General features: G+C 40.3%; 1 protein-coding gene and 2 gene segments (V, D, J or C); all 3 read right to left on the bottom strand.

The window, feature by feature from the left end:
• Nucleotides 1-1,112: 1,112 nt before the first annotated feature.
• Nucleotides 1,113-1,775, bottom strand: LOC119901580. The segment is given in 3 exon segments: nucleotides 1,113-1,118; nucleotides 1,346-1,638; nucleotides 1,727-1,775. Coding segments are annotated over 3 exon segments (345 nt in total).
• Nucleotides 1,776-12,162: 10,387 nt separating this feature from the next.
• On the bottom strand, nucleotides 12,163-14,416 carry LOC119901579 (tyrosine-protein phosphatase non-receptor type substrate 1-like; the record flags this gene model as incomplete). The annotated part of the gene is made up of 3 exons (XM_038717151.1): nucleotides 14,063-14,416; nucleotides 13,668-13,972; nucleotides 12,163-12,420 (listed from the first exon to the last, which is right to left on the bottom strand). Coding segments are annotated over exons 1-3 (681 nt in total), but the record flags the coding sequence as incomplete, so codon positions are not given.
• A 4,365-nt stretch (nucleotides 14,417-18,781) lies between these two features.
• On the bottom strand, nucleotides 18,782-19,347 carry LOC119901578. The segment is given in 2 exon segments: nucleotides 18,782-19,207; nucleotides 19,296-19,347. Coding segments are annotated over 2 exon segments (423 nt in total).
• Between the last annotated feature and the right edge of the window lie 1,763 nt (nucleotides 19,348-21,110).

Raw genomic sequence — 21,110 nt, 5'->3', positions numbered from 1 at the left:
GCCGGGGAACGTTTTTCCAATCATCATTATTCTAATTTTTGTGAGCCTGTGTAAATTGTAGCCTCAGCTTCCTGTTCTTAGCTGACAGAAGAGGCACCCGGTGTGGTCTTCTGCTTCAAGGTTGGACGTGTTGTGCGTTCAGAGATGGTGTTCTGCACACCTTGGTTGTAACGAGTGGTTATTTGAGTTACAGTTGCCGTTCTGTCATCTGGAACCAGTCTGCCCATTGTCCTCTGACCTCTGACATTGACAAGGCATTTTGGTCCACACAAGTGCCGCTCACTTGATATTTTCTCTCTTGGTTTGAACTTCAGCAGGTTGTCTTGACCACGTCTACATGCCTAAATGCATTAAAGTTGCTGCCATGTGATTAGCTGATTAGCCATTTGTGTTAACAAGCAATTGAACAGGAGTACCTAATAAAGTGGCCGGTGAGTATATGTAAAGGATAGCATTTGATTGAAAGCTGATTCTTTTTCTCTTCTTGTTTCTGAAACACGACTCTTCTTGTTCAGTTGTCTTTTATTATGCAGTATAGTATTTTCTCAATGTAGGGGTTAGACAACTAAGATGGTATTTTTTAGCTTTCTCTTATACTTTGGGAATGATAAATGTTCTCTTAAGCATGATACTCCTAGCATTTAATAATAGTAAAGTCATTTCAGAGAAGTAAAAAAGGGTTAAAATGTGGTGAGATTTCAAACTGTGCAGATTTCAGCACAAATCACAGATTATTATTACATGTTTAAATGTGACATGAACAGTTAATTAGTGACTACCATAATCACAACTATAGTTTAATGTGGACAGTTGTTAGCTCAATTATTGAAAACATTTTCAAAAGCTAGAGAGAGACAGGGACCAAGAAAGGAAGGGGGCCCACAGAGACTGCTTATGTACAGGGTACAGAATTTTGTGCAACACCCGTGTTTATCTGACAATGCTGAGTCAGAAACTTGACATCATGTGTTTTTACAGAATGGATATTTGAATCATTTACTCCGGAAGGATCAAACAGCAGTGAAGAGATAGCTGGTAGACTGCTGATAGTCTCTCTTTATATAAACACCTAATTTTATCCAGCTACCATCACACAATATTTAATTATCATCCTATGTCTGAATTGAGTTAAAATAACATTTTAGAACTTGTAACATCTTCCACAAGCTGCTGCATTGTTTTGTTTTGTTTAATCACCAGTACAACAAATCCAGACTTCATCATCACACTGAAGTTTAACAGTGTGAGACTCCCTCTAGTGGACGTTGTGGAGTATTCTGTTGTCTTTGCTCCAAAGGTTTTTGTACAGAGTTTTGGTGTTTCCTGTCACTGTGGGCTGCAGAGCACAGTAGTACACAGCAGAGTCAGACAGCTGAAGCTTCTGGATCTTCAGAGGAACTGATCTAGAGGTGGAATCCAATGTGGATGAAAACCTCTCCTTAAACTCGGCCTCTGTTTTCCCATCATCCCGTTGAACGCGGCTCAACATGAATTTGGGGCTGTTGTTTCCATCCTGTTTGTACCAGAACAAAGTTGGAGTGCCACTCGTCTCAAAAGTACAGCCAAGTGTAACTGTGTCTCCTTCAGCAGCAATGACATCTCCTGCTGGCTGGGTCACTCTGTCTTCTCCTTTACACTCTGGGGAAGAAGAGAACATGCAGAGGAAGAGATGGATCAATAAAGATGATTGATTAAAGGAGAACAATCAGTAGGTTTAAAGAGTTACCTAGCCAGAGAGTCAGAATCAGGATGTTTCTCAGCCAGTGGTTCATGTCTGCAGTGAGAGGGGAGGAGAGAGAGGAAGAACATTGATACTCTGATGGATCTGGGCCTTCACATCATTGGCCCTTCCTCTTCATCATCTGTTGAGGAACTCTCAACATTTACATCTCATTTACATCTCAGCTGTTTAGCTGATGCTCTTATCCAGAGCAGCTCATAATGAGGAGCTTTAACATGTGAACTTTCTGTTACAACAAAGTCTCTTTAACCACTTTTCACCCTGGTAGAATTATGAAATCATCATCATCAGTCTGTAATTTGTATTTATCTTTTCAGTGTTTGTAAAACAAGGACTTCCTTCTGTTTTAATGCAGACAGGAGTAATATAGTAACTTGTCATTAGATTGTGTTGTCAGTGTCCACTTGGTGGCGCTGCTGTTCAGTAAACGGCACCTGAAGGAAGAGATAAATGTTGTTAATGACGGTATCAAACTCTGCCTGCCTGTTCCAGTGGTTTCTAGGAAACAGATCCCTTGAAGGTTTTTCTTCTTCCTGCTTTAACCTACCTTTTAGTATGGTCAGAAACAAAGGAACAATCACACAGTAATGCAGTGACTCCATCTTCCAGACAGTATCTGAGTCCTGATCTGATACCACAGCTTTGAATTTAATCTTGGTAATCCTTTTGGCCTTGTCCCTGTCTGAAGGAAATGTCTCTCTCCTTTATAGTATCGTCAGTCTTTGTTGCTTTGGTGCAGCCTTTGCTGAGTTACCTGAGTTCACTCACTGTATTCTGTTAGCTGCCGTATCAAAGTGGTATTTTCTTATTTAATTTAACAGGGACAGTTCACATTAATCAACACCGTAGTTAGACTTCAATGTAAATGTACATCAGAACAATGTTTCCACAAGTACTGCAAGAAAAATACATTAAAAGTATCATGCATAACTACATTACAAAAGTGATTAAAGTACGTGTCATGGGGCTACCCCATGCCTTCATTTAAGCCAGCGGTAGCATTGGTCTTAGCATGCTGAGCTAACCTTAGCTGAACATTAGCATAGGACTTTTAGCATTAGCATTACCTTTAGCATATGGGCTAGCATCAATGGTCACATGGCTTGTCATTTCATGTCATTTCATTTCAGTTCATTTAAGTACTAGTCAGAAGAGTTGAAATCATGGTTGGATAAATACAACACATACACAGTTCATTTCAAGTCATTTATTTTAGCTTACTGGATTTACCCAAGGTCATCCAAATGTTTGTATGTTTCATTCACCTGTTCTCATCCTCAAGCAGGGATCTGGGTTGAAGGGGCAAACAGGAAGTGATGGAGTGTGGAGTAATTTACAGTGTGAGCCAGTACAGAGGTACTGGAGTACCTTAAGTTGCTGTTTTGAGAAGCTTTGTTCAGCATGTAACATTTCATTTCTGGTTTTATAGTTGATATATTGTGTATTGATGTAGCCAGAAATATTCTGGACTGTTGAGGTAACATAATGGTGTTTAATAGATTTCCAATTAACTTTGGTTTGTCTTGTAGGAGGGGCTTCTGGTATAAAGGAACGAGGCAGAGGCTCCTCTCAGCTACAGTTTTTTTGTGTTGTTTAATATCAGTTTGTAATGATAATTTGAGTAGTTTGTACTTAGTTTCCTTGTTTTGTTTTCTATTAAATTTTTGATATACTTTTGCAATAATTCACCCTTGCACTACTGCACTTTCCACGTGTCTGGTGAAGAAATAAATTGAAGCACCAGGTGAAGAACTCCTGAGTCCATGTCTCCTCCTTCCAGCATGGGGCTAAACATTACAGTACGTATAAAAAACAACCATTTAGTTCCAAATATCATCAGTATAGTGCCTTATCAAGTACTGCAAGAAGATAAAATACAAGATAGTACATGGATACATGACAAAAGTGACAGTACAGAATGTAAAAAATGTTAAGATTATGTAAATTCTTGAAGATATATGCTTGAAGTCTGTTGTGCCTTAAGCCACGTCTGAAGTATGTTTAAAAATGAAATAGTTGTTGCATTCGCTCAATTCAATTCAACACATTTAGCTGATGCTTTTTATCCAAAGCGACCAGAGTGTGAATTATACAGTGACAACCGGGGGGGTCAACAATTTTTCCAGGTCCAAAAGAAAACCCAGTACAGCACAGACGCGGGCTTCAGTGAACCAAAATCTTCCAATGCTTACAATATCCTTGCCTATTTAACTAATGTCATCAGTCTGTAGATGATGATAAACCAAATTCATCACACCAGTTCACGGGTGCCCCATAGCACACGACAACTTTTGTAGTCAGAGGTCACCAAGAAGTCAAGAGCAAAACTGCCAGCAAGTCAGACAACAGCCGACCATCATGACCGCTCAAAACAAACCCACACATAAAATACAGTCTGCATTATTATCTCTAATTCCTAAGGTTTTATCGTTCTCATCAAGTTTAAAGTTTCAACTTACTCTTTTTTAGCAAATATCTCCTTTCCTCTTGCTCATGTTGTGAATGATGTCATCTGCATCCAATAAGCAGTAGTCTGACAAACACTGTTGTTGGGGAAAACAAATGCCATTTTCATTGTGAAAGGACTCACAAAACACTTCAAATGAAATAAAAAAAACTCTATATTAATGTAAAAAGGTATCTCTACAATAACTAATCCCCATTTTCACTGCTCATGCCTAAACACCAGTGTGAAATTACATAGTGACAATGAAATGATAGGGTGGGCTCTCAGCTAGCTAACATCAGATGGCTCATTTTAAGTAAAAGAAATGCTAATTACGAATCTCTGAAGTTAGGAAAGATAAGTGTATTAAAGCAGCTAGATAGTTAACTACTGACATTAACCTGCTGCGTCTCCATTAGCGTGTGATGCACCGGAATGGAGCAGCTGCGTTACGAGTGATGCAGACGGACAAGACATTTAACTAACGTCGATGTTAGGAAATAGTACGGTCCATTTTAGGGGTGTCTGAATTCATCTTTCAAGACTTTTTTGAATATAAGACACGAGTATGGGAAATGTATTGTAATATTTACAAATACAGGTAAGAAAGACCCCCCTGAACTGCTGCCTCATTTGGGAGGGTCCAAGTCTTAACTAGGGGGGTCAGACCCCCCGTAATTTGAACAACTTCCAATTGCTCTACATGTCAGAGGTCGCACTCCTCTGGAGCAACAAGGGGTTAAGTGTCTCGCTCAGGGACACAATGGTGGACGGGTCACAGTGGAGGATTGAACCTGGGTCTCTCACACCAAAGGCATGTGTCTTATCCACTGCTTCATCACCACCCCCTAGTGAACTATTCCAGTAACGGGTAGCTGTAACTGAGAATGCCGTCTGTCCAAACTTACTACGTCTGTACTGTACAATACAGCCCCCTCTACTAACTGCCCTTGTTACCCCCCCTCTGCCATCCTTCTGCTTTATGAACTGGTTAAGTGGGGGAGGGGCTAGCCCATGTAACACCTTAAAAACAAGGCAAGCGTCTGCAAATTTTATTAAACTATCTAAACTGAATAGTTTAGTTATATACTGTATATTATTGAACACATCTTTGTTACTGCTGCCTGGTTAATTGTCACGATCCTGTCCTGAGCTTGTCTGAATTATATTATTTTGGCCGTGCCTTCTCTGTGCTTTGATTTTGGTTCCTCTGTGTCTGGGTTTCAGTCCTGGCTGTGTGTCTTGTTGGGGAGTCTGGGTTTTTATTCCATGTCTTTGTTCCTAGTCCTGTGCTTTAGTTCATGTCGTAGTATTTGCTTCTAGTTCTTTCTCTGCATCATTTTGGTTTAGTCTGCTCTGTGTTCTAGTTCTGTCTTCTCATTTAGGTTTTGTCTGTTATGATCCCTGTGTTATAGTTGGTCGGTGTGTCTGTTTACATGGGTTTCTGTTATTGTCTGAAATTAGATTCTTGTCTGGTACTTTGTAACGTGTTCTGTCTGTGTTGGTTATTAATTTTGCCCCATGTCTGCCTGTCAGGTGAGCCTCTCTGTTTCCCTGCTGTCTCTCTGCCTGCCTCGTTAACCTGATCCTGGTCACCTGTGTTGCTCCCTCCCAGCTCGTTACCCCGTGTGTGTGTGTGTGTGTGTGTGTGTGTATACTTCCTCAGTCTGTGTCCGGTCATTGTAGTGAATGTAAATGCTCCGTACTTGTATAGCGCCTTTCTAGTCTTTTCGACCACTCAAAGCGCTTTTACACTACATCTGCATTCACCAGTCATACACTGAGCCTAAGTGCTCAAACGGAAACTAACATTCACACTCACTCATACACTGGCGGAATAGCCGCCAGGGGCAATTCGGGGTTCAGTATCTTGCCCAAGGACACTTCGACATGCAACCAGGGGGAGCCAGGACGCAGACCTTCCGATTAACGGCCAACCCGCTCTACCTCCTGAGCCACAGCCGCCCCATAGTGTGTAGACGCTCTGTCTCGTGTTGTATTGTTTTACCTGCCCTGCTCGTCGTGTCACCCTGTTTCTGTGGATTTGGATTTCTGTTGGATCACCTGTTTATTTGGACTCTGTTGTTTTTGGATTCTGGATTCAGCCACTCCGTTGTAAGTGTGCTCGGTTTTAATTAAACCTTCTTTGAACTGCACTCGCTTGCTCTGTGTCCTGCATTTGGGTCCACCAACCTGCCCCACCATCAATCGTGACATTAATTCTTGTATTTCAGATACTGTATTGTTGGTTTGGACATCACTGCTGGGTGGATTGACATTTAATGCAATTGTAGCCAATTGGAATATAAGATTATTCCCTTCAGCTGAAGGGGCAAAAATAATCGTCAAATTTCTAGACTCACTCAGTTGTAGGAAGGTCTGGAACACCAGAACTTCACATGAATAAAACCAGCTGCCATGATTGCTGGATTTTAATGGGAACTATAAGCAAATATTGTTGGCAAAACAATGGAAACTGATGTGTTTTAAAAATAATTTGATCTGAAGGCAACATGTAGATAGAAAATGAGAAGCCCCAGGATTGAACCTTGTGGTACACCACAAGAAATCACAGCCTGAGAGAACAACAGAGAAACTTTTATAAAGACAAGAATAAAAGCAATGAGAACCTGAGTCTGTGATGCCAACCAGTTTATAGACATGTTTCATTCAAACTGTGTCAATGTTTTTCTCCAATACTGAAGTATAACAGTACATACAGTATATTGACAGTATTACATACATTTGTTCAAGTTGAAACAAATCCAGACTTCATCATCACACTGAAGTTTAACAGTGTGTGACTCCCTCTAGTGGACGTTGTGGAGTATTCTGTTGTCTTTGCTCCAAAGGTTTTTGTACAGAGTTTTGGTGTTTCCTGTCACTGTGGGCCGCAGAGCACAGTAGTACACAGCAGAGTCAGACAGCTGAAGCTTCTGGATCTTCAGAGGAACTGATCTTGAGGTGGAATCCAGTGTGGATGAAAATCTCTCCTTAAACTCGTTTGCTGTTTTCCCTTCATCCCGTTGAAAGCGGCTCAACATGAATTTGGGGCTGTTGTTTCCATCCTGTTTGTACCAGAACAAAGTTGGAGTGCCACTCGTCTCAAAAGTACAGTCAAGTGTAACTGTGTCTCCTTCAGCAGCAATGACATCTCCTGCTGGCTGGGTCACTCTGTCTTCTCCTTTACACTCTGGGGAAGAAGAGAACATGCAGAGGAAGAGATGGATCAATAAAGATGATTGATTAAAGGAGAACAATCAGTAGGTTTAAAGAGTTACCTAGCCAGAGAGTCAGAATCAGGATGTTTCTCAGCCAGTGGTTCATGTCTGCAGTGAGAGGGGAGGAGAGAGAGGAAGAACATTGATACTCTGATGGATCTGGGCCTTCACATCATTGGCCCTTCCTCTTCATCATCTGTTGAGGAACTCTCAACATTTACATCTCATTTACATCTCAGCTGTTCAGCTGATGCTCTTATCCAGAGCAGCTCATAATGAGGAACTTTAACATGTGAACTTTCTGTTACAACAAAGTCTCTTTAACCACTTTTCACCCTGGTAGAATTATGAAATCATTATCAGTCTGTAATTTTTATTTGTCTCATCATCAGGGATAGTGAAATTAACTGTGGAGAAGACCTCCTTGTGGAGTGCCTTACTGTACAGAAATAGCCTCAATTAAACACCATGATCTGGATTAACTGTTTTATTAATAACAGGAGTGATATTTTTACTTATCATTAGATTGTGTTGTCAGTTTCCACGTGGTGGCACTGCTGTTCAGTAAAAGGAGGAGCTGCAGTGAGTAAATCTTCTCAGGAGCTGTCAGGTTTTTGTACAGACTTCTGGTGTTTCCTGTCACTGTGGGCTTCACAGCACAGTAGTACACAGCAGAGTCTATCACTGCAGCAGAGGAGATCTGCAGATCCATTTGGGTTTTATCATCACTCACTTTCACAGACAGTCCAGGGACTGGATCGTTTACTACTGCTCCTGAAGCAGAGTGTGAGATGAGGAACTCTGGTGGTTTTCCTTGATATTGTCGATACCAGAAGAAATAATCATTGGCATCAGCTTGTTTAGAGTATTTGTAGGACAGAGTAACAGAGCTGTCTTCTAAAGCAAACTCTTCATTCTTGACTGGAGTGAGTTCTTCACAGCTGACACCTGAAGGAAGAGATAAGTCTGTAAATTTACAATCTAAAGGTGATCAGTGAAGCTCTCTTAATGTTGATGATCTCACCTACCTCTTATTGTGAGCAGAAACAAAGTCACAAACAGACTGAAGTTCACTGACAGCATCTTAAAGAGAAAGAGAATCCGTCTGGTTTTGAATCAAACACCACTGTGAAAGTTTGTGTCTTTTCTGTCGTTGAGTCCCAGTTTTGCTCCTCCCTTAATCCCTCCTTCCTCTCACAACTCTGACAAATAGTGAGTTTGTCTCTGCTGTGGTGCTGTTATTCACTAAATGACATCATTTCTATCAGGTAACAAGTAGCTGATAAGGTAACACTGATTGACTCTTGACAGAACGTGTGAAGGTCCTGACTGAGGTCAGTCTTTACGCAGACGATATGCTACTATTCAATCACACATGACAGCCACATTAACTACTTATTCAGTACTTTACTTAAATAATATTATTCACATTATTACATCTGTGTCACATTTGAGGACAAATCAAATCATGAGAGGAAAATAAATCCCCATTTTCAGCTCAGATTGTTTGCATCTGTCATATTCTCCCCTTTTGGAGTTTTTAAGATGGTGGCGTGAAGGGCGGAGGTAGTGTAACCAGCTCCCATACAAAACCCTAACTTGTCCCCTATCCTGAGTTTCTTAATTATAGAAATGACCCCAGCTTCATACTAATAGAAACCAACGCGGTTCAGCTAAAAATGCCCCCCAAAAGAGCTGAAGCGGCGACGAGGGAAGACAAGAGTGGAAAGCCCCCTCTATCAGCCTCGGCTAACGCCTGCACAGCTAACGCTGCTAACGCTAGCTCACCTGAGGGCCGCTGACCTGGTTTCACAAAGAAATAGAAAAAGGGTTAGAGAAAATTCGCTAGGCGTCTCTGTGGAAACTCTTATCAGCAAAAGAAATTAGCGGTCTTAAAGACAAGGAAGATGATCTGGAGAACAGAGCCAGACAGCCGAATCTAAGGCTGCTTGGATTCCCGGGAGGTGTGGAAGGGAAAAACAGCATCCACAAGAATGGCTCCCGAAAATACTTGACCTTGAGACCGACACCCCGCTCGAAATCCAGCGAGCTCACTTTACACTCCAGCGTGGACCCGATGAAGGTAGCTTCCCCCGGGCTCTAGTTATCCGCCCATAGATGTGATGAAAATCTTCAGTGCAACACGGAAGAAAAGATCGCTCAAGTACAGTAACTCAGACATCATGATATTCAGGGAATGTCCACGGCTCTCTATAAGAAAAAGAAAGCCTTCATGCTGCTGGGGGAAAAAAGCTACATGACAGCAGCATCTCCTTCAGGCTTCTCCACTAATCTGGTCCTGGACCTCCTGGAGGGATGGTGCACCTTAACATAATTAAGGCCTGGCAGTATCCTCATTTCACCTTATTCTTATTTCCCCTACCAGACTACCTGTTTATCTGCTGGCAAATTTTCACATAGAACAGAGGGTATATGTACTTTATAATGCTGTCAGCGACAAATAGTGTCATCTGAACGAACTTTCAGGACTTCTCAAGCCTTACTTGAGTGGCTTGGTTACACTGGTTAGAGCAGTCTATCTTAATACGCTTGTGGACAGGAAGAAATATAGGCCAGTCTCTTCTTTTACGGGATGGGTGGGTTTGGAGGGAGGTAGGAGGGTTTCTGAAAGGGCAGGGTCTGTTTATCTTTTTAGTGGGTTTTTCTCTATTTTGTTTTCTCCTTTTCCTCTTTTCTTTTTCTACCCTTTGTTACAAGACACCACCATGTCTTTTACCTCATCTACTGACAATTATTTTCCACATTGCCACACTAGTGCACGTTGTGATCCATGTCTGCAGATATAACATACAGCTTTCTTAGTTGGAACACCAATGGAATTAATCAACAGGTTAAATGCTAAAAAATCCTCGACTTTCTTAGAAATCATAGTGTTGACGTTGCCTGCAGGAATCTCACTTAACAGATGCAGAACACTGTAAGTTAGGTAAACAATGGCAAGGCCAAATATACTACTTTTCATTCACCTCTCAGGCGCGGGGAGTGACCATTTTATTAAGAAAAGGGTTACTGTTTTATTTGAAACATGTAGAAAAGGACAAGGAAGGTTGATGAGCCAGCCACTACGCTTAATGTTTACAGACCAAATCAAAATGATCCAAATTTCTTTGTGAATCTTTTCTTCAATATAACTTGCCCCCCCCACTGAGCTCATCGTCAGAGGAGGTTTTAACCTGGTTCTGGAGCCAGCTAAGGACAGATCCTCTCCAACTCCTAAATCTTTATCCTCTATCTCTTTCACTGGCTCTTTCTTTCACTATGTCTATCTTTAACTATATCTGTCTTTCACCGTCTCTTCAGTATCTCTTTCATTTTCTCTGTCTTTCACTATCTCTTTCACTATCTCTTCTATATCTCTTCACTATCTCTTTCAGTACCTCTATCTTTAATTATGTCTTTCACTCTCTTTTTCACGGTTTTTGTCTTTCACCATGTCTATCTTTCACTATCTCTGTCTTTCACTGTCTTTTTCACTGGCTCTGTCTTTCACTATCTCTCTTTCACTCTCTTTCACTATTTCTTTCCCTGTCTCTGTCTTTCACTATCTCTCGTTCATTATCTTTCACTGGCTCTGTCTTTCACTAGGTCTATGTTTCACTATCTCTTGAGTATCTCTCTTTTACTATCTCTATCTTTCACTATCTCTTTCACTCTTTCTCTTTCACTGTCTCTGTCTTTCACTATCTCTTTCACTGGCTCTGTATTTCACTATCTCTCGCCCAGAGCCTTAAAGCCAACCAACCCCGTGACATTGCAGGTTATAGTACTGCACAATGGTGGCGCCCTTTCCGTGAAAGATATGACAGTTCTTCTTTTCTTTTGTCTTTTATACGTTTACATTTGTCATGTTTCTTGTATAATTGTCGATCGTAGTGGAAATCCATTGTGTAAATGATGTAAACTTGATTGACTGCTTCATTTCCCTTTAAGGTCTCAATGCCATCATTGTTCCAAACAAGTACAGTTTTACTTGTGCTGTCCTGCTTTTGAGCAGGGACTTGTAGGTGGGAATTAAACGGACATTATGGTGAGAGGTGCAAATGGGGGTTTAGTATTACAGTCTACATATTGCTTCAAACCAGGCAGCACAGCTTAAAGCTTGCAATGGTTACAGTCACCAAGCATTTCAATTGTCTGTGAAAACAATCTGCTGGAGTAGTATTGAAGATACTTTGAAAATACTATGAACATATTCAAGTTCTGTTATTTGTTTATTGTGTTTTATCTGTGGTGCTTCATTTAATGTTGCTTCTATCACCACTAAAACAAATCCTGACTATATCATAAACCACCTGACTGAACACAGACCCACTGTGACCTCGCAAATGTCAGGAAAGAAATACAACCTCTAAAATAAGTGAAAGAATGTTAGATTAACTTTAAATACATCATTTATATCTCAAAACATTTTATTTAGCCAAATGTTTGAATGTATCTGTTAGACATGCTGAAGTTCAAATGTGACATGTTACGAATTTTATCCTTACTGAGGATCCTGCAGGTGGTTTCTCTCTGATGTGGATTTGCTGCTCCTGTGAATCCTCCCCCAGTGTTTCATTAGCAGCTAGAACCACAGTGACTCTGATAAAACAGGAATTAGCAGAATCCATCTGATATGAAGCTGTGGTTTGAATACCACTTCCCTCCTCTTTGAAGAGTAGTCAGATATCTGGGTTCAGGTTTTTGTACAGCCTCTTCTACACTTTGTATCACTGTGTTTCTAGAGCACAGTAGTAGAGAGCTGTGTCTGCCAGGGTTAGATCTCTGATGGTCAGTGTAGTTGATGTTGCTGATGTTTCAGATTCATATCTTCTATCAGGAATATATTCCTCTGTGTACGATTTTGCTCCTTTCCAGAGTATAAACTGAGGTGCCTGAAGGTCAGAATGATGTTTGTACCAGTCAAGGCGAATATTAGTAGCAGTTGTCTGATAGTTACATGTGAGTGTGACAGATTGTCCTTCTCTTTCACTGACTTCCTCTCGTACAGGAGAGATTGTGTCTCCAGCTATTAGTCCTGGAAAAAGTAGAGCAAATGAAGCCATTAGACTAACATTGTTCATGAGGCTGAGAGGAGAAGACAGTGGAAAATGGCAGCTGTACAGTGTTACTCTGTGGACACAAACAGCTCAGCTGTTTCCATAAATCTTTAGAAAAGAATAAAAAGATGTTGTGCTTTCTATCTTACCAAAGAAAAGAGCAGCAAGAATAATCCCCAGCCAATGTTCCATCTCTACAACAAGGTTTAAATCAACAGGAGAAACTAGCTGATGTTCAACATTCAGTCTGAGAATTGTTCTCTTCACAGCAGCAGTTATTATTGACAGAATGGTTGAACACAGTGCAGAAGTAGTGCACCGCCTACTTGATAATGTGGCTCAGCTTGGATTAACAGCAGCTACAGTGTCATCTAGTGGCCAATCAGAATCAGACCACAGAAGAAGAAAAGATGCCACTGAAACTTCAAACTAGTCCAGCAGCATAATCCAGTTGTCAGCTGATGATCTGTTTGTTCAGCATTTTCCAAACTCAACATAGTTAAAGACTCTACTTCTGTGCTGCGTTATCACCTCCCCACATCTCTGAAGTTGTGGATTTACAGCAGCAATTAACAAAGTGATGCTGCAAACTGTCGAGTCACCTTTCAAGCTTACAGGTGGAGAGGATTTGATAGTGAAACGAGACATTTTCACTGGAATATTCCTTCAGACTAACAAAACCCACATCTGGATGCTGAGATCAGGTCTAGTTTCTGAGTACAGTCCAGTATCACATACAGAGTCTCACTGGGTTTTACATCCAGCAGCATCAGTGAAGACTCCCCATACTGTCCTGCCTTAACATGGAGGAAAACTGATGGAAACCTCAGGACAGGAAGTTCAGGGAGATTTGTATTTGTATTGTCTTTATTCTTCAAGTGGCAAATAAGTTGGTGTGTTAACAACATCAGGTACTCAAATGAATATAAATGTAAACAAAATTTTATCTACGTAGTTTACATCACTCTCCTTATCATCATCATCAGTGTGTCAGAGATATAAACACTCTAAATCATTTTTTTTAATGTTTATGTCTAATTTTTCTTAGTTTTTATTATCAGTGCAATGAATCCAGACTGTATGATAAACTGAAGTTTAACAGTGTGTGACTCCCTCTAGTGGACGTTGTGGAGTATTCTGTTGTCTTTGCTCCAAAGGTTTTTGTACAGAGTTTTGGTGTTTCCTGTCACTGTGGGCTGCAGAGCACAGTAGTACACAGCAGAGTCAGACAGCTGAAGCTTCTGGATCTTCAGAGGAACTGATCTTGAGGTGGAATCCAGTGTGGATGAAAATCTCTCCTTGTACTCGTCCTCTGTTTTCCCCTCGCCGATCTTAAAGCGTCTCAGTATAAATGTGGGGCTGTTGTTTCCATCCTGTTTGTACCAGAAGAGATAATTATTTGTTGAACTGCTGTTATATAGACAGCCAAGTGTTACTGTGTCTCCTTCAGCAGCAGTCACGTCTCCTTCTGGTTGCAGCACGTTGTCTTTTTGTGCTCTGCATTCTGTAAAACAGCAACAAACAGTATCAGTGTGCTGTTAAAGAATCATGTCAATGTTGGATTGATATCAGAGAACCAGAGTTGTGTTCATACCAAGGCACACAGCAGCCAGCAACACTGAGATGAACAGAGGCGTCATATCTGCAGTGTTGAGGAACTGTGAGCTCCAGCAAGTATAAAGAAGGCTGTGATCTCTCTGTTTAGTCTTCATCAACACTAAGTTGGTGGATTAGAAGGAGGAGCCTGATCACAGTGACGGGGCTCATTCACAGCCCTGTGTTATTCCCCGACTGACAACTTTACACTCAACACATTTTCCTCACTCTCTCCTTTCCTAGTGTGACAATTAGGATCAATTAGTGAATGTTTTTAATATGGTATCAGCATCATATTAAAGGCCTGTCAGTTTGCCAGCCTGTCCACAGCTTCTCCAGATAAAGGGCTAAAATATGAAGCATGTTCAGAACACATAAGGATCTCCAAAACCAGCTCGGTGGTGTCGACCATTTCAAACAGGATGTTGCACTGAGAGCGAATGGTTAGGAGCTGCTACCACCAGTTTACCACAGTGAAAGCAGAGGCTTCAGCAAACACTCCCTCACTCCCGCAATGGGGCAGTCACGTCCTTTCTAGACTCCAAGGGCTGATTTAGGTGCTTCGATCTCTGGAGCTGCCGCATTACTGACAGTGAAAGCAGAGATGTTTGTGTTAATTATGGTTGGACATCTCCCCCTCTAACAAATGAAGGCAGTCTGTGCAAACATGGAGCTTATTCTGTCTCCAAACACTGGTGTGAAACTGGTCATGACTCAGGCTTTGGAGTGAAACATTAAGGTGTTTGTCCATCCTTGTCTGGATGTGAAAGTGCAGTGGGACTCTGGCCGACGTTACATACCAGCTTATTATTACAAGGCATCAAACTTACAGTCCATAATTTATTGTCAGATGTATTTGAACTTTTTCTTTAGTGAGTCTTCTGGAATAAAGAATCGAGTCAAGATGTCTAAGAATTTTATTCTTTACAAAGGCTCAAACAAACATACAGAGTGCAACCAGTAAAGTATTTCCTTTCCCTCAGTTCTGGTTTATATAGCATAGAGCATATCTGCCCTAAATGGTAGGTTTCGTCTCTTTTATTCGATTTAGCAGGAAACATATTTCAACCCATTTATCAAATTGTCCCATAGATGTTTTATCTTTCTCAGTCGTAAATTTTATAACTGGCAGAAGGATTTTAAGAGCTGTTTCCCACTCAGTTCTCACTTTACTCCAACATATCCGTAGTTATTTGTTTCTCTACGTACCTGTACCTTCAGCTCTGGAAATGAATCTTATGCTGCCGTTCAGTGGTGGACAGTAATTACGTACATTTACTCAAGTACTGTACTTATGTACAAATGATTATATTCTGTTCATGCCACTTTTTGTGTCTCCACCAAACTCAGACAGAGAGATTGTTCTTTTTCTTCACTACAACAGCTTTTGTTACTTTACAAAGTAAGCATTTTACTACATATGAAGAGTTTATAAAATATGTTTTGTAATTAATTTAATTACCCAACAGTTTATTCAAGCACAGCTGAAACAATTAGTTGGTTGAAAATCATCTATCGTTCCAGCTTCACAAATTAATTATTAAAAAATTTTGATGTAGTGTTAATAATATTGAGGTTTGGATTGACATGACCTGACCAATCGTTCACAAATGGTTAAACATGGCAACGACATGTCAGATCCAGTCCTTGTTACAAAAGTGTTCCACAAGGCTCAGTTTTGGGACCCTCGCTTTTCCTAGTTTACATTAATAATGTTTGTGATGTTTAAATTCTGTAAGGATCATCTGTATGCAGATGACACAGTTCTGTACTCCTGTGCCCCCACAGCAGAGTTTGCCTTTTCAAATGTGCAGGCAGATTTTTATACCCTGCAATATGCTCTGTCAGATTTGAAGTTGCTTCTAAATTCCCACAAAACTAAAATTATGATTTTTGCCACTGGGCGAACAAAGGTACCACCCCTCTCCATCACGACCCTGTATGGAGTCTGTATCCAGTCTGTTGATAATTACAAATATCTGGGAATCTGGTTTTACAAAAAAACCTAAATTTTAAATACCATGTTAATTATCTTGCAAAGAAATTAAAATTCACGTTGACTTTTCTGTATATGTGACAGTCATGCTTTTCAATGGCTTCACAAAAACACTTAGTTGCTGGCCTTTTTCTGCCACAGATTGATTATTGGGACACTACCTACAGGTTTGCCTCTCTGTCCACCTTGTCCAAACTTGACCCCCTTTATCACTCAGCTCTCAGATATGTCACTAACTCTAGTTTCAGGATACATCATTGTATATTGGACAGACTGGAAAGATGGTCATCCCTTCACTTGCAAAGATATGTTAGGTAGACTTCCAAATTATTTAAACAGGACATTTTTAACTTTACAAAGCAGTCATGAGCTCAGGTCACATAATGGGCTACAGTTCAAAGTGCCTACTATCAGAACCAGGGCAGGTACTCAAAGTATAAAAGGGGCACATGGAACAAGGATTTAACTAGGGCTGTTCTCAAAATATTGATACAGAAATATATCGTTATGTATTCCTTGCTGATATGCGTATACTGATGCTCCTGTATTGATACATCAGCGAATGGTATGACACAGTTTAAAAAAAGAAACACAGGGAATACCCAGCTCTTGCTTTAAACACTGTGGGCTGTTGATGGTGTTGCTGGGGATGTTGCTGCTGATACTACTGGTGGTGATCTGTGACTATCGATATTATAACAAACTTAGGAGATATTAGCTGATTAAACAAATATGTGACCGTGACAAGATGTAAAGATCGCTGACAGTATTTGGAACTGGCTCACAGTGACTGACCTGCTGTAGTGCTGCAGCCGCTGCCAAGGCTGACTGCTACGATAAAATAAGAGGGAGATGGTCACAGAGACTGCTGCACACCAAAAGCTGCAGGTAGAGGAAATAAGATACCAGGTTCAAAACTGTGTGGGAAATAATCTGAGAAGGATACAGTACTGGGAGAAAGGACGAGGTCGGCCAAGGCAGGGTTAAGAGTGAGACAAATCTATAGACAGGTGTGTGCGTGTGTCTATAGGCAATATTTTGATAATGATATATTTCACTGTGACATTTGGAATTCTTTATTACATTTATTTAATCTTGCTTTAGCATATAAAAAGCATTCAAAATATATTTTCATGTCTGCCATCTCCTTTTACATGTTGCTACATCCCGAGCCCCCATTACCCATAAATGTGAAATAAAAACAAATAAAAAACAAACAAATAAAGGAACAATTACTAAATGAAAATAATAATAATTTGAAAACCTTTCAAAACAATTATTATATTTGATTCTATTCTGAGTTTCCACTGGTTGTCCTCTGTTCGTGGCATCCATCTATCTCTCTCTTTCAATATCTCTGTCTTTCACTGTCTGTCTTTCACTCTCTTTGTCTTTCACTATCTCTTTCACTGGCTCTGTCTTTCACTATGTCTATCTTTCACTATCTCTGTCTTTCATTATCTCTTTTAATATCTCTATCTTTCACTATCTCTTTCACTATTTCTTGTTCACTATTTCTTTCATTATCTCTTTCACTATATCTTTCAATATCTGTATCTCTTAACTATCTTTTCCGTATCTCTTCACTATCTCTTTCACTATCTCTTTCACTGTCTCTGTTTTTAACTATTTCTCCATCACTACCTCTTTCACTGGCTGTCTTTCACTATCTCTTCAGTATCTCTTTCCCTATCTTTTTCACTATTTCTCGTTCTTTCATTATCTCTTTCACTATATCTTTCAATATCTCTATCTTTTCCGTATCTCTTTCACTATCTCTATCTTTAATTATCTCTTCACTCTCTTTTTCACGGTTTCTGTCTTTCACCATGTCTATCTTTCACTATCTCTGTCTTTGACTATCTTTTTCACTTTCTCTGTCTTTCACTATCTCTCTTTCACTCTTTCACTATGTCTGTCTTTCACCATCTCTTTCACTATTTCTCTTTCACTGTCTGTCTTTCACTATCTCTTTCACTGGCTCTGTATTTCACTATCTCTTGTTCATTATCTTTCACTGGCTCTGTCTTTCACTAGGTCTTTGTTTCACTATCTCTTAAGTATCTCTCTTTTACTATCTCTATCTTTCACTATCTCTTTCACTCTTTCTCTTTCACTGTCTCTGTCTTTCACTATCTCTTTCACTGGCTCTGTATTTCACTATCTCTCGCCCAAAGCCTTAAAGCCAACCAACCCCGTGACATTGCAGGTTATAGTACTGCACAATGGTGGCGCCCTTTCAGTGAAAGATATGACAGTTCTTCTTTTCTTTTGTCTTTTATACGTTTACATTTGTCATGTTTCTTGTATAATTGTTGATCGTAGTGGAAATCCATTGTGTAAATGATGTAAACTTGATTGACTGCTTCATTTCCCTTTAAGGTCTCAATGCCATCATTGTTCCAAACAAGTACAGTTTTACTTGTGCTCTCCTGCTTTCGAGCAGGGACTTGTAGGTGGGAATTAAACGGACATTATGGTGAGAGGTGCAAATGGGGGTTTAGTATTACAGTCTACATATTGCTTCAAACCAGGCAGCACAGCTTAAAGCTTGCAATGGTTACAATCACCAAGCATTTCAATTGTCTGTGAAAACAATCTGCTGGAGTACTATTGGAGATACTTTGAAAATACTATGAACATATTCAAGTTCTGTTATTTGTTTATTGTGTTTTATCTGTAGCGCTTCATTTAATGTTGCTTCTTTCAGCACTAAAACAAATCCTGACTATATCATAAACCACTGAAGTTTAACAGTGTGTGACTCCCTCTAGTGGACGTTGTGGAGTATTCTGTTGTCTTTGCTCCAAAGGTTTTTGTACAGAGTTTTGGTGTTTCCTGTCACTGTGGGCTGCAGAGCACAGTAGTACACAGCAGAGTCAGACAGCTGAAGCTTCTGGATCTTCAGAGGAACTGACTTATCCTTGATTGTAGCATTAAATCTGTCTTTCGTGAACTCTGCATCAAAATCTGTTGTTTTTGAGTAACTTTTCAGCATGTACTTAGGAGACTCATTTACTTGTTTGTACCAGAACAACGTTGGACTTGCTCTACTCGTCTCAAAAGTACAGTCAAGTGTAACTGTGTCTCCTTCAGCAGCAATGACATCTCCTGCTGGCTGGGTCACTCTGTCTTCTCCTTTACACTCTGGGGAAGAAGAGAACATGCAGAGGAAGAGATGGATCAATAAAGATGATTGATTAAAGGAGAACAATCAGTAGGTTTAAAGAGTTACCTAGCCAGAGAGTCAGAATCAGGATGTTTCTCAGCCAGTGGTTCATGTCTGCAGTGAGAGGGGAGGAGAGAGAGGAAGAACATTGATACTCTGATGGATCTGGGCCTTCACATCATTGGCCCTTCCTCTTCATCATCTGTTGAGGAACTCTCAACATTTACATCTCAGCTGTTTAGCTGATGCTCTTATCCAGAGCAGCTCATAATGAGGAGCTTTAACATGTGAACTTTCTGTTACAACAAAGTCTCTTTAACCACTTTTCACCCTGGAATAGTTAATTCATCAACATGGGTCTGTAATCATTTTAGTTTGTCTCATCATCAGTGATACCAAAGCATTCTGTGTAGAAGAAGACTTCCTTGTGGAGTGCCTTACTGTACAGAAATAGCCTCAATTAAACACCATGATCTGGATTAACTGTGTTTTATCGCTAACAGGAGTGACATTGTTACTTGTCATTAGATTGTGTTGTCAGTGTCCACTTGGTGGCGCTGCTGTTCAGTAAAAGGAGGAGCTGCAGTGAGTAAATCTTCAGAGGAGCTGTCAGGTTTTTGTACAGAGTTTTGGTGTTTCCTGTCACTGTGGACCTCACAGCACAGTAGTACACAGCAGAGTCTGTCACTGCAGCAGAGGAGATCTGCAGATTTATCTCTTTTTGCTCCACTTGAATCTTTAGTCCAGGTTTTTGATTATTTCCTACTTTTCCTGAAGCAGAGTGGGAGATGAGGAACTCTGGTGGTTTTCCTGGATATTGTCGATACCAGAAGAAATAATCAGTGCCATGAAGTCGGCTGATAACTGAACAAAACCTCACTACAGAATCTTGTATCCAGAGTATTTATGCTGAACATCAGTGAGCATCTTAGCAAAGTTTGATTTCAAGTGGTTGACAGGATTTGAGGGGCCAATAAAAGGATCTCAGTTCTAGACTCACTCAGTTGTAGGAAGGTCCGGAACAAGTGCACTTCACATGTAATGAACCAGCTGCCATGATTATTGTATTTGAATATGATGCCGTATCTGAACAAACATCTTGATCAACACCATGAAGTCCAAGTTGACACAGGAAGTGCAGTCGTCGTTGTAATCTGCTACAGAGACTGTCCACATGGATGTTCCAGGCTAATGAGTTGTCAATAAAAACAGAAGATATTTGCATGAGGAGACCTGTGAGATGGTTCCATCGTGGACGACCACAGGCCTGCGGTCGCCAACACCCCCTGGGCTCAAACACCCCAGTCTTTTAAATGTTTTCACAAATCTTTGTATCTCTGAACAGTAGTCAGACAGCTCACCCATGTAACGTTAGGAGGAGGCTAACTTAGTCGGGGAGACCCAGGTAGGGATCGGTTGCGTAGTTGGTGCTATTTGAACATGTTTTCTATTATCTTTTATACATACATGTGAACAAAATAATATGAATACAACAACTGCACAGAGCTGTGTTTAGTTTAGTTCAGGTTGCAGGTAGAGAGTCACTGTCTTGGTGGCAGTGTTAATTTTGACATCAAATTCTGATTTAGTCTTAGTCTATTGAATAACACACCATTTAGTTTTAGTCACATTTTAGTCTATCTGAAATCTTTTAGTCTTAGTCTAGTTTTAGTCAACTAAATATCATAAGAGTTTTAGTCTTAGTCTAGTCTTAAGTCTTTTAGTCTTAGTCGAGTTTTAGTAGACCAAATATTAGCAGATTTTAGTCGACTAAATCTACAGTGGAGTGGACTTCCTGTCATTGGAAGTATCCATCAGTCTGTTATGAAATGGTATTAAGGTTTGAATCTGCAATACAGAAACAGATTCAATTTTTATTTA

Source organism: Micropterus salmoides, unplaced genomic scaffold (genome assembly GCF_014851395.1).
Source record: "Micropterus salmoides isolate LMB-PRFRI ecotype aquatic unplaced genomic scaffold, ASM1485139v1 Ms_hic_scaffold_1389, whole genome shotgun sequence".
Classification (NCBI taxonomy): Eukaryota; Metazoa; Chordata; class Actinopteri; order Centrarchiformes; family Centrarchidae; genus Micropterus; species Micropterus salmoides.
Note: the sequence above shows the minus strand (reverse complement) of the source record. Positions and strands in the feature narration are given on the sequence as shown.